At 34.0% G+C, this 15,595-nt stretch overlaps 5 protein-coding genes and 1 long non-coding RNA gene across 7 annotated transcripts; 4 read left to right on the top strand and 2 right to left on the bottom strand.

Moving 5' to 3' along the window:
• The first annotated feature begins 926 nt into the window (after positions 1–926).
• On the top strand, positions 927–2,129 carry LOC105963108 (cytochrome b5). Its single transcript, XM_012987476.2, has 3 exons — positions 927–1,108; positions 1,280–1,346; positions 1,640–2,129. Exons 1-3 carry the CDS (start codon positions 1,022–1,024, stop codon positions 1,909–1,911), a joined length of 426 nt encoding a protein of 141 aa, XP_012842930.2. The 5' UTR covers positions 927–1,021; the 3' UTR covers positions 1,912–2,129.
• Positions 1,982–4,768, bottom strand: LOC105963107 (E3 ubiquitin-protein ligase PRT1). Of its 2 annotated transcripts, none has more exons than XM_088813414.1 (7): positions 4,557–4,733; positions 4,257–4,285; positions 3,956–4,135; positions 3,335–3,574; positions 3,061–3,252; positions 2,547–2,668; positions 1,982–2,446 (listed from the first exon to the last, which is right to left on the bottom strand). In XM_088813414.1, the coding sequence occupies exons 1-7, from the start codon at positions 4,637–4,639 to the stop codon at positions 2,123–2,125; spliced, it is 1,170 nt and encodes a 389-aa protein (XP_088669540.1). In that variant the 5' UTR covers positions 4,640–4,733; the 3' UTR covers positions 1,982–2,122. The 2 variants fall into 2 exon arrangements, with proteins under 2 accessions (XP_088669540.1, XP_012842929.2); XM_012987475.2 differs by having other exon boundaries at positions 2,005–2,446; positions 3,335–3,577; positions 4,557–4,768.
• Positions 4,769–6,481: 1,713 nt separating this feature from the next.
• LOC148764898 (uncharacterized) lies at positions 6,482–7,519 on the top strand. The gene has a single exon (XM_088814231.1). It carries the CDS (start codon positions 6,596–6,598, stop codon positions 7,313–7,315), a length of 720 nt encoding a protein of 239 aa, XP_088670357.1. The 5' UTR covers positions 6,482–6,595; the 3' UTR covers positions 7,316–7,519.
• A 1,151-nt stretch (positions 7,520–8,670) lies between these two features.
• On the top strand, positions 8,671–9,785 carry LOC105963368 (uncharacterized). The gene is made up of 2 exons (XR_016029894.1): positions 8,671–8,919; positions 9,335–9,785. It is a non-coding gene; the product is annotated as an uncharacterized LOC105963368 (long non-coding RNA).
• An 18-nt stretch (positions 9,786–9,803) lies between these two features.
• LOC105963389 (F-box protein At2g02240) lies at positions 9,804–11,373 on the bottom strand. Its single transcript, XM_088814380.1, has 3 exons — positions 10,798–11,373; positions 10,569–10,678; positions 9,804–10,393 (listed from the first exon to the last, which is right to left on the bottom strand). Exons 1-3 carry the CDS (start codon positions 11,059–11,061, stop codon positions 9,997–9,999), a joined length of 771 nt encoding a protein of 256 aa, XP_088670506.1. The 5' UTR covers positions 11,062–11,373; the 3' UTR covers positions 9,804–9,996.
• A 1,995-nt stretch (positions 11,374–13,368) lies between these two features.
• Positions 13,369–15,581, top strand: LOC105963286 (uncharacterized). Its single transcript, XM_088813018.1, has 3 exons — positions 13,369–13,635; positions 14,191–14,471; positions 14,556–15,581. The coding sequence occupies exons 1-3, from the start codon at positions 13,395–13,397 to the stop codon at positions 15,354–15,356; spliced, it is 1,323 nt and encodes a 440-aa protein (XP_088669144.1). The 5' UTR covers positions 13,369–13,394; the 3' UTR covers positions 15,357–15,581.
• Positions 15,582–15,595: the final 14 nt, after the last annotated feature.

Raw genomic sequence — 15,595 nt, 5'->3', positions numbered from 1 at the left:
TTTAGTCATTTCCGTCAATTTTTCATTAAAATTAACGGAATCAAGTGTGTGCCAATCACTGCCTTACCTAACGGACTAACGGTAAATTGGCGAAAATGATCAAAAGTGTTAAATTATCGGAATATGAGGGACCAAATGTGTTTTCTGTAAACATGGGGGCCAAATATGTAATTAGTGCAAACTTGAGGGGTGAAAACTGTAATTTCCCGATTATTCATTATATTACTATTATTGTTTAAGGGTGGAAGTATTCAGATAAAAAATAATATTTTCAAAAAAATAAAATTCAAATTGGAAAATCGATATTTTTTTGTTTTCATCTAATAAAAATCGGATTTATTGGTTCATGCTCGATTTTTGTTGAACCGATCCATATCACCCCTATAAATGTCTCCTCTTATACTTATCATTTTTAAATTAATTTTAAATAAGCTAATTGGATTACTATTAGATAGAACATAAATATCATAAGTCAATAGGACTTGGGTTAAAATCATAATGTTATTTAGATGTTATATCGACACTTTCTAAGTCGAACTCGTCGTATATAATTTATCCGATACTAATGGGAGGCTATTGATTGCCCTATAAACTCATTTTACCCAATTCACATACAATATGTAGCTATCCAATTTCTTTATAATAAAAAAATATATATATTATTGTTATATGGCCTATGACATAATTAAATTTAGCTACTCCCCCAAAAACTATTATAAAAACTAGTCCATTTATTTTATCCTTTTTTTTTCTTTTGGCATCTATTATTATTTAATTAATGTATATATTTCCAAAACAAATTAAAATTAAGAATTTTCATATGTATATGTTGCTTTCAACATGACTATTCCACCTATATATGTGACAAAATTATAGTATTATTAAAATCTATATAATAATTAATTGATTCCTGCAATTGTAGCATCCAAAAGCTTACCATCTATATATAATTAAGACACATATATGTACAATAATTCAATTACACAAATCAAGAAAGAGAATTTTTTTTAAAAGAAAAATAATGGGGATGGAAAGCAAGATGTTTAGCTATTCAGAAGTTTCTGCTCACAACTCTTCTGAAGATTGCTGGATCATCATCAATAGCAAGGTATTTATTTTAATTTCAATATCGCAATTATTGTATATTTTTTTAATTATTTGTTGTTTTTTTTGTTTCAATCAAAATTTTAATTTTTGTTTGAATTTCCGAGGATTCAAGAATTAGTGAATGAAAAACTGGAAAGGATTAGACGAGGCTTGATTAAATCGAAAATTGCAGGCTTATAATGTCACGAGCTACTTAAACGACCATCCCGGTGGTGATGACGTCTTATTGGGACAAGCAGGTATCACATATTCTCGGTTTATGAGATACTACACCTCATGAAAATGATCGAATGATTTTACACCATAGATCTATATACATAATCATATGGGTGTGTGTTATTAATTTATTATGTGTAAATAAATGTGTGTTATTATGTGTAAATCAGTGGTGCATAATCACATGATGTATTTCACCGAGTGTAGCATCTGCAAAATCATAATCAATTTCATTCATTAGTGTTTATATAAGTAATTCGAAATAAAATAAAGGAAAACTTTAGCTACATAATTCCATCGATTTCAAATTTCATAGGCAAGGACGCAAGTGAAGAGTTCGAAGACGTAGGTCACGGCAGCGCAGCAAGATTAATGTTGGACGAATTTTACGTCGGAGAAGTCGATCCGGCCTTGAATCGCCCCACAACCACCACAAACACAGCCCTAGCTCCGGCAATCGATATCAAGCATAATTCGCCGAAGTCGAACAATAAATTTCTCTATTTCCTATTGGCCCTTACGGTTATAGTATTCGGTGTGGGTATTAGCTTCTTCAATTTTTCAAGCTCGACTTATAGTCAAACTTGAAGAAACTGGAGAGTTGGCAACTTGAGAGACTGAAGCTTGCAGGAAGCGCAACACGGTTTCTTCAACTTCCTTTTGTTCAATTGTACCATCTGATAAGCTTTATAAATGATAAATCATATGTTATATAAGTGAAGTCATTATTACTGTATTTTTTGTATAAATGGCTAATTAAATAAATTAAAAAAAAAAAAGTATATATCCACGGAAGCTTTCAGACATCATCATCAGAACTCGATAATCTCAAGTTCGTCCTATCTGAAGCATCGTCGGACAGGCTGGGAAGTCTGGGACCTATTAGTTCGGTGCTGTCCACGTCAGCATCATTCATGGAATAATCTCCGGAATCTTCTTCGTCTCCGAGGCTAAATCCAAAACCAGGTGGTTGTATCTTTTCAAACTGGTGTTCTTGAGTGTGCCGCTGGTTAAATCGACCTGGAAGCTTCGAGGGAGTGCTGTAGCATCTCTCGCAAAGGTCGAATCCTATTTCTTCGACACAATCTTTGCATCTGTACCGCATTCCAATGATCGGAGACATCTGCATATACTCATGGATTTTAGTATCCGATTTAATTTTTAATAATGCCCAAGAAAAGATATAATATAAGAGAGAAAAAAACAAAAGATGATTGTATTACCCCACAGTAATCACAACCAACCATTGGATGAAAGTTAGGGTAATTTTCGGAAAACCAGGGTGAGTAAGCATTTCTCGGTACAGATGAACATTTAGCCGCATGCTCCTGTTTTTCTGGTGTACCTTGTAGCAATAAAATAATAGAGAAATGTAAGAAATGGTGAAGTGGAAAAAAAAACGAAAAACGAGCAGCTACACTATACACTATACACTAGAACCTCGATAAATTAATTAATACCCGATAAATTAATAACCTTAAGGATTACTTCGTTAAGTTATTTAACCTCGATAAACTAGTACCCGATAAATTATTAATACCCGTTAAGAGTTTTTTACCAACTAATAAGCATTTCTCGACATCGAAAATTCCACTTGCAAAAGAATTACTTATTTAAGTCAACTGACGAACAAAAACACAAAGGAATGTTGTGCCAAAAAACCAGTATGAGATAATGAACTAAAACCTTCGAGAGGTATAAAAAACACAAGATACACAAAAATCAGAAGACACTTACTTCCAGAAGGACTAGCTCTAGAAACTTTAGGTAACGATAGTTTCCTTGCAGAATATTCTTCGGGAAAACGGTTCTCCAGAAAGTGGTCAAGAACTAAGCACACATTAGGGACCCCGTTTGGATGTGCACTTCCACACGTTGGACATTCACAAATACTGCTCCGTGGAGGACAAATACAAGTTTCACAATAAACTGCAACGAAAAAAGATAAACCAAACAAATAAGCATCAAACGTTATACTGAATCTCTTCGACATTTTTGAAATCGACTTTACCATGTCCACAGTTTAGAACTACAGGACGGCATATTAGTTGCTTGCAAACAGTACAGTGTAAGTTGGCTTCGTTGTTAATAGCTGATGGCTTATCTTCACAAGGAGAAGGTCTTTTGGAAGAATCTTGAACGAGCGAGTGGTCCCCACCACATGTGTCTTGATCGTCAAGTACTTCGCTAACTTGAGAATTAACTAAGTCGCTGTCAAACTGTGGAGATATATATCCATATTTCTCTTCTTCTTCTGAAACAATTCAAAAAGAATCTGTTTGACTACTCAACAGCTTTAAGGGAAGGTAAAGATAAAATTAAAATATATCTATAATAGAGGAGATATACTCTTCAATCGTTACCGTGTTATAGTACGGGCGAGTGTAAATGACAATGGAAGGCGTAAAAAATCACTTAGACTAAAGTAATCGTTCTGCGAACGAACACTAATTACGATAATCTTTTTAGCTCCTCTAAAACTAAATCTCATTATCACAGGTGGGGGAAACTAAATCAAGAATCATGATCCAGGGAATTTAAAAAAAAACCATACATGGTGAATCATTTGAAGTGCCAAATGAAGATTATAGTCAATATTAAAACTCGAATAGGAAATCAACAAGAACCGCACCTGCGACTTGTCTCTGCCTTCTTTTGTAGGCTAATGGATACGATTTCAGAAGCAATAAGTGCAACAATTCACAGACTCCGGGAAAATGATTATACGGGTGTCGACAGACAGGACAGTGAGACTCTTGGTAATCATCCATGGCATGAAATACACACCCAAAGCACGAAACATGGCCACAAGCTGAATTTCCAAAAAAAAAATTCAAAAACGAAAAATTTAAAGATTAGTTTTTCAAGTGAACAACAGCTGTTAATAATATATTATATGTATAGTACAAACTATATTATGCAATCCCTCATACCTAACACCACAGGTTTGTACATGATCTCCCTGCAAAAATCAAGAGAAGAAATATTGAAATAAATCATCATACGACACCGTATAGATAAAAACTCAAACCGCCATGAATTCAATTCAATTGAAACGAAACAAAAATTTTCTTCAATAATTCTCGTAAAAACCCCCAACAACAATGCATTCCGCCTGGTTTTAATTCGTCTGATTTCAATTTGATCGTGGGTGTTAAAAATCCAATTAATGACGAACATATCAGAGATCAAATTGAACAATTACCAGAAAAAAAAAAAAAAAAAAAACTTACAGACACACACAACACTGGAAATCATCGGGGAATTCTTCATCGTCCAGCTCGCGATCATCACCATTTTTACCTTGATGCTCCATCTCTAAATCCCTGAAATCACTAAAATCGAAATAGTGTGTATAAAATCGAGAGTTTGAATCTCGGTTAGCAGCAGTGAGAAAGTGTTTTGGGCTTTGAATTTTTGTTCCGATTTGGGCCAATGTTGGATTAGGGTAATCATGGGCCGTTGAAGTGAGATGTTATAATTGAGTTCTTCACAAGTAATTTATTTATTTTAGGGTAAATAGCACTTTAACCCCTATGGTTATAAGTTTTTGCAGATAACCCCTTGTGCTCGTAATATCAGCACATAATCCCTTGTGGTTACAAGTTTTTGCATATGGCCCCCTTGTGCTCGTAATATCAGCACACAACCCCTTTGTGGTTTATGGGGTAGCTTCCGTTAGTTTTTCCCTCAAACTTAACGCGTGTGTCAAGCTTCAGGGGGGGTCATCTGCAAAAATGAAAGCACAAGGAGATCGTCTGCAAAAAAATATTTTGCTGTTTAACACTTACTGTACTGTACTGTTAAGTTTGACGGAAAAACTAAAAGGAGCTACACCGTACCATCAACCATGCACGAGGGGTTATGTGGTGATATGAAAAGCATAAAGAGCTCATCTGCGAAAGCTTATAACCATGGAACGTGTTATTTACCTTTTATTTTATTTTATTTTATTTATTTTAAATTTTATTTAAATTTAAATTTTATTTTATTTTACTATAATTGTATTTAGATTTGTAAGTTATACCAAACAAAATATGTGCATGTGACCTTTCTATTCAGAAGCCTTCCTTTTAATCAAATTTGCAATAAATTTGTTCATCAATGCCAACTACCAACAAAATTGAATGAGTCAATGATTTTATTATTTATCATCATTACTTAATCTCTACATATAATTAATTCCATATGTCCATGTTTTAAAATTTTATTTTATGCAACATGTATACAGCAAAAGCTAATATTAAAAGAGAGGACAAATAAATAAACTTTAACTTTAACTACATATTAAAAAAAAATATTATGGAATAACAATTAAATTATATATTACTGTATACAAGTGCTTCAAACAGTAGGGTTTTTTTTCTTCTTTTTTTTTGATATCAAATTGCATTTTGCCATTTTCTGGAAAAAAAGAATCTGGATGTAATCATAAATTTATAATCCCTAAAAAGATATATATATATATATATATATATATATATATATATATATATATATATATATATATATATATATATATATATATATATATATATATATATCGTACTAAAACATGAGATAGTGAGATAGAGACTAACATATAAAATTTTCCAAGCGAGCATTAATGAGAGCAAGAAAAAGTAATATATAGATGTCAGCATAAATATAACTCAATTAGTTTCGGGATGGTAATAAGTTGGTGCACGATCCTAGAATCGAATACTGACATACAACCGCAACGCGCGTGAGAATTTTAACTCAGATGAGAGTTGGTTTCTTGTGCGCATTAGATCCAAAAGCGTAACCCTAAACGCGGAATATATGTAATAAAATTCAATCCAAGTTGATTAGCTTGACTGATATATGGATAGGAATTAGAGAAACTGAATCATAAAGTATAGTAGTAGTAGACACTAAAGTCAAAGGGCAATAAATTAAATGACAGAATAAAAATAATAGTATTAATGCAAAGAAATAATTATGTCTGTATGTATATATGAATTATCAGCAGTTGAAAATAGATATATGCATATATATAGAGGGGAGGGACGGTTGGAGAAAATAAATAAGATTGCCCAACTGAACAGCAACATATGTTTAATTTCAATGCTAGTACACTGGACCCTACCATGTGGCTTTGTTTGTATGTCTTCATTTTGTTCACTATAAATAATATGGGATTGTGGTGATAAGCTGTACCTTGAATATTGTGCTTTTGCATGCATTTATATGTTTTTAGGGTTTTAATTGTTGTTATTATTAGTAATTTCTGAGGAATAAATATAAAAATATGATGAGAGGGGTTTGGTGTTTTGTTTTGGTGGTTTTGGTTGTGTGTGGTAGTAATGTTAATGGAGATTTGAGGGATGAGAAGTTCTTGCGCAGGCCTTTTCTTGGTAAGGGTATTGGTGGTGGCTTGGGTGGTGGTGGTGGTCTTGGGGGTGGTGGCGGCTTGGGCGGTGGAGGCGGTCTTGGAGGTGGCGGTGGATTGGGTGGTGGGGGTGGTCTTGGAGGTGGTGCTGGTGGTGGTCTTGGAGGTGGTGCTGGTGGGGGTTTAGGGGGTGGTGGGGGTTTAGGAGGTGGTGGTGGTCTTGGTGGAGGCGGCGGACTTGGTGGTGGAGCTGGTGGTGGTTTGGGAAGTGGAGGAGGTCTTGGTGGTGGAGCAGGTGGTGGTTTAGGAGGTGGTGGTGGTCTAGGAGGTGGTGCAGGAGGTGGACTTGGTGGTGGAGCAGGAGGTGGTCTAGGTGGTGGTGGTGGTTTAGGAGGTGGTGGTGGTCTAGGAGGTGGTGGTGGACTTGGTGGTGGAAGTGGTGGTGGTTTTGGAGGTGGAGCAGGTGGAGGACTTGGTGGAGGTGGCGGTGCGGGTGGCGGTTTTGGAGGTGGTGGAGGACTTGGTGGAGGTGGAGGGGCTGGTGGAGGGTTTGGAGGTGGTGCCGGAGGTGGTGGAGGATTGGGAGGTGGCTTTGGTGGAGGTGGTGGTGGAGGCTTTGGTGGTGGGGGACGCCACTAATTAATTTCACTACTTTATTGTTACCTTGTAATTTGCAGTAAAGCATGCAATTTATAATATTACAATTGTGTGAGTGAATGTATTTGGATTTAAATTAAAGATAAAAGTCCATTTTGCATGAGTATAATTGTGTGTGTATGTATTTCTGCTGCCACTTTTAAGTGTAACATATATATATATGGATATGGTCATGCCTTATTATTGCCTTTGAAATAATTTACTTTACTATTCTCCGTTGTATTATATGATAATTGCAAAGGAGTGAAAATATGGTTATATATATATATATAATTTTATTTGTTTTATATAATATTTTATGAGCCCTCAAATCAAACATGAACTAAATGACAAGTCTAAATTCAATCTTTTAATTAAATTCTTAATTTGAAACAATAAACAAGCTACATCCCCTTTTCTTTTCCCAACTTGCCCTTACACCCTAGATCCTATAAAGTACGTATTCAAATTTCTCCAACTCAAATTTATTTCTCTTATTAAAAGTTCCTTAAAATGCTAGTTTTGAATATATTGGAGAGAGACACTTATCATCGTTCGGTACGTTGGTTGAAGATTGTTTATGGCTTTGCTCAAGATTTATCTAATTGTTCTTTGAGTTTAATTTTGTTAAGCGTATGGGAAATAAACTTGCCAACGCTATTGCGCATCTTTCATGTAACGATTCTATGGAGGCTATTTAGCCTGCTAATAAAAGTGGTTTTGTTTTAAAAAAATGAAATAAAAAATAAATAAAAAATCTAACTTTCACCTCTAGATATCTCACACAAATTTTATAAATAAAGATCCTATATAGAGCATAAATCACACACACACACACACACACACACATATATATATATATATATATACACACGCAAATGCTTCCAAAATGTAATCGACTAACATAGTTTCATTTGGATTTATATATCAAAACTACAAATTATAATTGAAACATTTAGATTTTCAAACATATTTCTCTCTTCAATATTTAAATTTGAAATTCGACTCGAGTTCGATCCAACAAGAAATTTGATAATACGTAATTCGTCAAACAAGAAGGTCATATTTGTAATTTGATAATACTTTAAGGACTGTGGATGGATATAACATACCCTACCCTAATTTTTTTAAAATTCCTTTTTAATTTAAATATTTTTATTTAGTATTTGGGAAAATATAGCTGGAGATTCCTTTTATTTATTTAGGATTTGATTTCCACGTATATATGCCACATCTTTCTATATCTAATAATTTAGTACGCGTATTCTAAACAAACTTTCTCTCAAAACAAAATATCTCAAAATAAACTAGAATCTCTCTCTCTCTATATATATATATACATACACACCGCGAACAACATACAGCAATATTCGCAACTAATAAACAAGAAAGAGAAAGAGAGATCATCTAGAGAGAGAAAAAGATCTAGAGAGAGAGAATGGAGATTACTAGACGTAAATATTCACCAGGTTATCGATTCATCCCAAAGTATGAATATCTAAATATCAGCATTGATTACTTGTTGAAGAAGTTCGGCAATCAGCCGATTCCCGTTGACGATACCGGAGTTGTCGATTCTTACAAACGTAATCCGTTAATTAATTCAGGTTTGTTCATCAATTTAATTAATTACTAGATCTCTTTTCTTTTATCTTTGTTTAATTTTTTTTTATTGTTTTTATGATTATGTTGGGTTAGGGTTTAATTAACGATCTTCGCCTAGGGTTTCATTAATTACGGTATTTATTAGTTTTTTTTTAATGATCAGATCTAGTTCCACTAGCCGTTTCGATTTTCTGTTAGGGTTATTAGGGTTTCATTAATTACGGTATTTATTAGTTTTTGTTAATGATCAGATCTAGTTCCGGTTTCGATTTTCCGTAAGGGTTATTAGGGTTTTATGCAGATCTTCGTCTAGGGTTAATTGTTCATGTTCTGGTTTAGGGTTTGATTGATTAAATTTCTACATGCAAATTGTTGAACGTGAAAAATTAATCGATACGTTTATGTATATATATACAGGTCGACATTCTCCACTTGGACATAGTAACGAATGGTACTTTTCGGCATTGAGGAATAAAAAGAACCCGAATCGATCGAAGCTCGATCGGAAGGCCAACAATGGATACTGGAGGGCTATCAGAGCAGATAAACCAATTTATAATCGTAGGGAGAAAGGATTACGGAAGTGATTTCGGGTATGTCTTCGATCATTAGGGTTTCTACATAGGCGCACGCGCATGGGAGCTTCTCGTATATACTCCTTTCGGAGCATTGATGTAATAGTTTTCGATAGGACTTTACTTTTGTCGTATCCCCGATTTTAATTCCTTGACTTTATTTTTTTGGAATAAAAATCTTTTTGGCCGAAAAAAATAATAAAGTTGAAGAGATCGATCACTTGTGTTGTAGTAAAAACCCCAAATTATATATATAGTAGAACCTCGATAAATTAATAACCTTGGTTAAGTAATAATTTCTTCTGGTCCCGGATCGGTAAAAATATATTAAATTATTAGTTTGATAATTTAATATTTCGCTAAATTAATAGAATTATTTTGCTAGTCATTAATATATAGACGGTTTAACTGTACATACATATGTATATATATTGTCCATATATATTCAGCCACAACACTTAAAATTCAAGATTTCGACTATATACGGATTAACTTTCCGGTTTTCTAGACGGGTCGAAATTCAATACCTTCGACTACGAGCCCGGATTTGCCTTCTGGGTTGTGAATCTCAGTCAACCATGCCTCGACGACCTCACCGTATTCTTTGCTATAGCCATTGTAGAACTTTCCCATTTCTATCTCCATCCATCCATCGCCTCTTGTTCTCGCTATTTTCCCGGTTTCTCTGGATTCACAATTCCCGTTTTTGCTCGTATTACTTATTGATTGATGATTTTTGAGAAATCGTACTGTGGTTTTCGATGATCTAAGGCCGTCCATCCTCTCCAACGAGAACACCATGTACGCGGCGTAGTTGGTGTTTTCAGACAGCATTCGAGTTTTTATCTTGCCTTGAATGTGTATCCATCCTATCGATCGTAGTTTCGCCACCTCCGAAAATCTGCAAATTATGTATTTGATTCTTATGCTCATTAATATACACAAACAAACACTTGCAATTAATTAAGAAAAAAAAAATAATTGAATATGATTAATGCTTCATTTAAAAGTTTAATTAATTTACATTCCAAATTATGAATAATTAATTAAATAAATAAATTCGTAACATCAAGAACCTCGATTTTGCATTCGGCGTAAAATCCCAACAACCTTTCCAAGAAATCGCAAGTTCCCTTGCTCCAACCATTAAACACTTCTTTCCATTTCTTTTGTCCAGAGAAAAGCTCTTTTTAACATACAAAAAAATGTTTATATATATATATATATATATATATATATATATATATATATATATATATATATATATATATATATATATAAATCATGAGATTGAAATATTTTTACCATTTTGGCGCCATTAATAAGGATTGGAGAGTCACAAAGACTGAAATAAAGGTCTTTCTTGGTGTCACATTTGAGTAGAGGAGAAACCGATGTTGAAATTATTTCTCGATAATCTGGCGGCAATAATCTCCCCCATACGTAGTCGCCTTCGGCCGCAGATTTGAATTGTTTCGATAGAATCGATGATCTTGTAGCATCCAAAGCTGATGTAAGTGACACAATTTCTGATATGCATCCCTCCGGCAACCTTGCAAAACAGTCCATCTCTCTCTCTCTCTCTCTCTCTCTCTCTCTCTCTCTCTCTCTCTCTCTCTCTCTCTCTCTCTCTCTCTCTCTCTCTCTCTCTCTCTCTCTCTCTCTCTCTCTCTCTCTCTCTCTCTCTCTCTCTCTCTCTCTCTCTCTCTCTCTCTCTCTCTCTCTCTCTCTCTCTCTCTCTCTCTCTCTCTCTCCCTCTCTCTCTCTCTCTCTCTCTCTCTCTCTCTCTCTCTCTCTCTCTCTCTCTCTCTCTCTCTCTCTCTCTCTCTCTCTCTCTCTCTCTCCCTCTCTCTCTCTCTCTCTCTCTCTCTCTCTCTCTATGGAAGAAGATAATGTGTTTTTTGATAGCTGGTCAATTTAATTTCCATGACAGTTGAACTACAAAGACTTTTAGGCATGTTGGTACAATTTTGCTAATTACATAGCATGGTGTTTGGTGTGAAATTAATAAATTTAATTTGCTAATTGTCCTACCTAATTTAGTAGCCAAATTGATTTAATAAATTTTATTTTCTCTTGGAATCGAAACTAAAACAACCATGATCACCCAACGATTCGTTAGTCGCAAGCTACTATTATGATTCGGGTTCGCACCTCATATATACCCAGAACCGACTCGTGTATGTATCGGCTGATTAGGGATGGGTATATCCGACGGCGGATCTAGTATATGGTTCCACGGTGTGCAGTTGCATCCACACCCTTGAATTGAAATAAAATGTTATACATATATAAATAAAATTAATATAGATATTTTTCTAATATTTAAAATTCTAAAGAGTACAACCTAAATTTTTATTAAAAAAATTTCAATATTTTAAATTCTTCCCAAAAATTTCAAAATAATTTCTTTCAAAATCGTAGGCCAAATATGCACTCTTCTACTCTAATTTTTTTTTCATGACTCTGCCAAATACGCATAGTCGACACCGACAAATTATAATACATCGCCACTAATCGACCACTAAAATTTCAAACACCCTTGGCTAGTTAAAAATTCTACCTTTTTCATTGGGTGTATTTTAACCATAGTAGTTAAACTCCCGAGATATATCGCGAAACGATACGGTCCCAATCAAAACGATACAACTCATAATATGTATCGGCTATGCATAAATACCGTTAAATATCGTGAGATATTGTACCGTATCGTCATATCACGATACGATATTTACGATATTAGTCAAAATATTAAAAAAAATTAAAAAAATAAAAAAAAAAGATGAAAACGAATTTTAATATTATTTAATGTTTTTTACACATATTAGATCCAAGAAATTTACACGCCAAGTTTTATATTGATAAGAGAAAATAGGAAAATGCCAAAGTTGGAGTTGATGAAGTTGAAGAGATTGATGAACATGAGGATGAAGACACCCGTTTGAAATTGGAGGATGAAAAAAATTTAAGTTACATTGATCTTGAAGATTATGAGTGATAGATTAGTTTGTTTACATATTATAGATCAAAATTTGAACTTTGTTGATGTTATTTTTATGAGCAGTTATGACTTCTGTCCTATTTTATGATAAATTGTTTTTTTTTTTAAATTAGAAATGAGTGGTTTGACTTGAAAATATTAAACTTTACATTTTTATAGTATATATATATATATATATCTATATATATATATACGATACGATACATTTTTAATAGTTGGTTAAATATCGTACGATACGATACGATACGATACGATAACGATACGATACACAGAGGAAAACGATACGCCGATATTTTCCGATTCGATAACCATGTTTTAAACCCGTGAATCGTTGGTTCCGACTGCGGTTAATTCCGATCTGTGGGGTAACTAGATGGTCGTTACATGTATTAAAAAAAAAACAAATAACAAAATTACAATCGTGAATTATCTGAATCGGGCCGATTCAGATAATATTTTCTGATAGAGAGAGAGAGAGAGGGGAAATTAATATTTTCAAATTTTTTTTTTTTGAAAACCGGTTCAACCGGTTAGAACCGACCCATAAACCGGTTGTTCCAATCACTATTAATAAATTTTACTAAATAAAATTTATTTTGGAGGGAACTCGTTAGTTTTGAGCGGTTTATTTATTTTTATTTTTGAATGTTCTTTCATTCAAAAGAGCTATAATATTGCAACCGATATATTCAAAATATATATTTAATCACGAAAAAATAAAACTATTAATTTTGTGCAAACGTGATGAGCCCGGGAAGCACAAAACTCTATCTCAAAGAATCCTAAATGCAAACAAACTCTAACTTATTAATTAATATATATATAAATATATAACTACATAAGTATATAATATATATAAGTAGTAAAGCCTCAGCTAAATCACAGTTAATTATAATTATTAATGGACAATCAGGCGTACATTGCACCAAAATCGGAGAAGATGGAATCTTGTTCAACCTCCGGCGAAGCAGTGATTCCGGCGGCGGATGATAAACCTAAATATCCGCCGGGTTACCGCTTTGTGCCAAAGGACGCAGAACTCATCGTTGACTATCTAGAGGTGAAGATCAAAAATCTGCCGATTCCGCTCGATGAAATAAACGAAGTTCATCTTTACGACCACCACCCTCAATTCTTGGCAGGTTTGTATTTTTAATCAATTTTTTTATTTATTTATTTATTTAGTGAGTGTTGCGAGCGTTCGTTTGCTTAAAGTTTTTCAGGTGCCTAACTGTTGGCTCCACAGTTAGGGTTAGGGTTTTCAATGTAACTATATTCAAGATGATGACGTGTCAAATATTAAACAGTTTTCATGTTAGGTTTAATATAGTAATTTTTTGTTAATTTTTTATATTTTATTTTGGTAATTATCTATTAATTTATAGACTTTAGCCCCCAAAATTTAAATTTTGTACATTTTAGCCTATAAAAAAATATTTTTTAGCAAACTCGTTAGTAATCGAGTTGAGGTTCGACTATATATAATTTTGATTATATATCATTATTTAATTTTTTTTGACATAATTTTCAGTGCCCCATTAGGTTTAGGGTTTTCAAAGTAACTTTTAATTTAACAGTGATTTAAAAATGCACAAAACTTTTTTTTTAATATTCGTGTATATATATAGAAAATATAATGTGCATGCAATCTGCTAATTCTTTTTTCTTTTTAATTTATTTATGATTTTTTGGGAAAGATAACAACCCTCAACTTGGAGAAAAAGAGTGGTACTTCTTCACACCGAGGGATCGAAAGTATCAAAACGGACAGCGGCCTAGTCGATCGGCAGGCAATGGCTACTGGAAAGCTACTGGTTCCGATAAAGTGATCTCTTCCGGGGGTAAAATCGTCGGATACAAAAAGTCTCTCGTTTACCACGAAGGGAAACCCCCAGCAGGAATCAAGACTAACTGGATTATGCACGAATACAAAGTCAATCAGCCCGGTCGAGCAAAAACCTGTCCTACCGATATGAGGGTATACAATCTCAAACCCTAATTTTCGCTACACACGAATATCACTTTTTTTTTTTATATTTTTGTTTTTTTTTTTTTTTTGCAGCTAGACGATTGGGTTTTGTGTCGGTTATATATAAAATCCGAAAGGGCAAACAAAAAGCGAAAGAGAGGTGACGAAAGTGCCCAATTAGTGAAAGAAGAAGGCGAAGAAAATAATAAAGATCAAGAAGATCAAGAACGAGAAGAAGCCACCGAGACGAATTCCGGAAATGAAGATCAAGAAGCCGCCGAGATGAATTCCGGTAATTATAACGAATGCGCCAATTATATTGGTAGTAACGAATACGGCAATAATATTGGTTGTAACGAATACCCCAATAATATTGGTAATAACGAACATGCCGATATCGGTCGTTATAGCGAACTTGCCGATTTTATTAATAATCCGTTATTAGAGTTCATCTTCCCCTTCAACATGAACGTCGAAGACCATCTAGTGGACACTTCTCCTCAAGTTTATAATTTGCCTCCATCTTCGACTTTTCCGGATTATCGCAACGACAGTCTAGTATTGAGTGATAATTATAATCAGCCCCCACATTACATCCAGCCGCCGGCGCAAGTTTATTTCGAGAATCATCGGAGCGTGCACATGCCTTATAATATCGATTGTCCGAGATACCAGTTCATGGAAACTCCCGGAACATTCCAGAACAGTCACGGGAATATTCCTTCTCCACATATACAGAATCAAGGAAATATTCCTTCTCCACATATACAGAATCAAGGAAATATTCCTTCTCCACACATACAGAATCAAGGAATCTACGAACGAGCTCAGGATAATTGTAATGATCACCCTGATTATAATCAGTTGATGCCAAGGAAAAGACGTCAACAGTAGGCGTGAATATAGTTTAGTCTTAATATGTTTAGCTTTACTGTGTTTTTTTTTTCCGACTAATTACGAACTTATCGTAGATTTCGATTTCGTTTTTTGGTATTTATGGAGTTTGGAGTAGGTTTTTTAAAACTAAGCTGTGAAACCTTTTTGCAACAATTATTTGTCATTGCTCAAATACAGTTCATGCTTGTGAATTATTATATTTTATTTTTTAAATATCATAAAGTATATATGATTAA

The sequence above is a fragment of the Erythranthe guttata genome, chromosome 14, assembly GCF_056151865.1.
Source record: "Erythranthe guttata isolate IM_541 chromosome 14, IM_541, whole genome shotgun sequence".
Taxonomy (NCBI): Eukaryota; Viridiplantae; Streptophyta; class Magnoliopsida; order Lamiales; family Phrymaceae; genus Erythranthe; species Erythranthe guttata.
The sequence above is the reverse complement of the archived record's forward strand: the minus strand, read 5'-3'. Positions and strand labels throughout refer to the sequence as shown.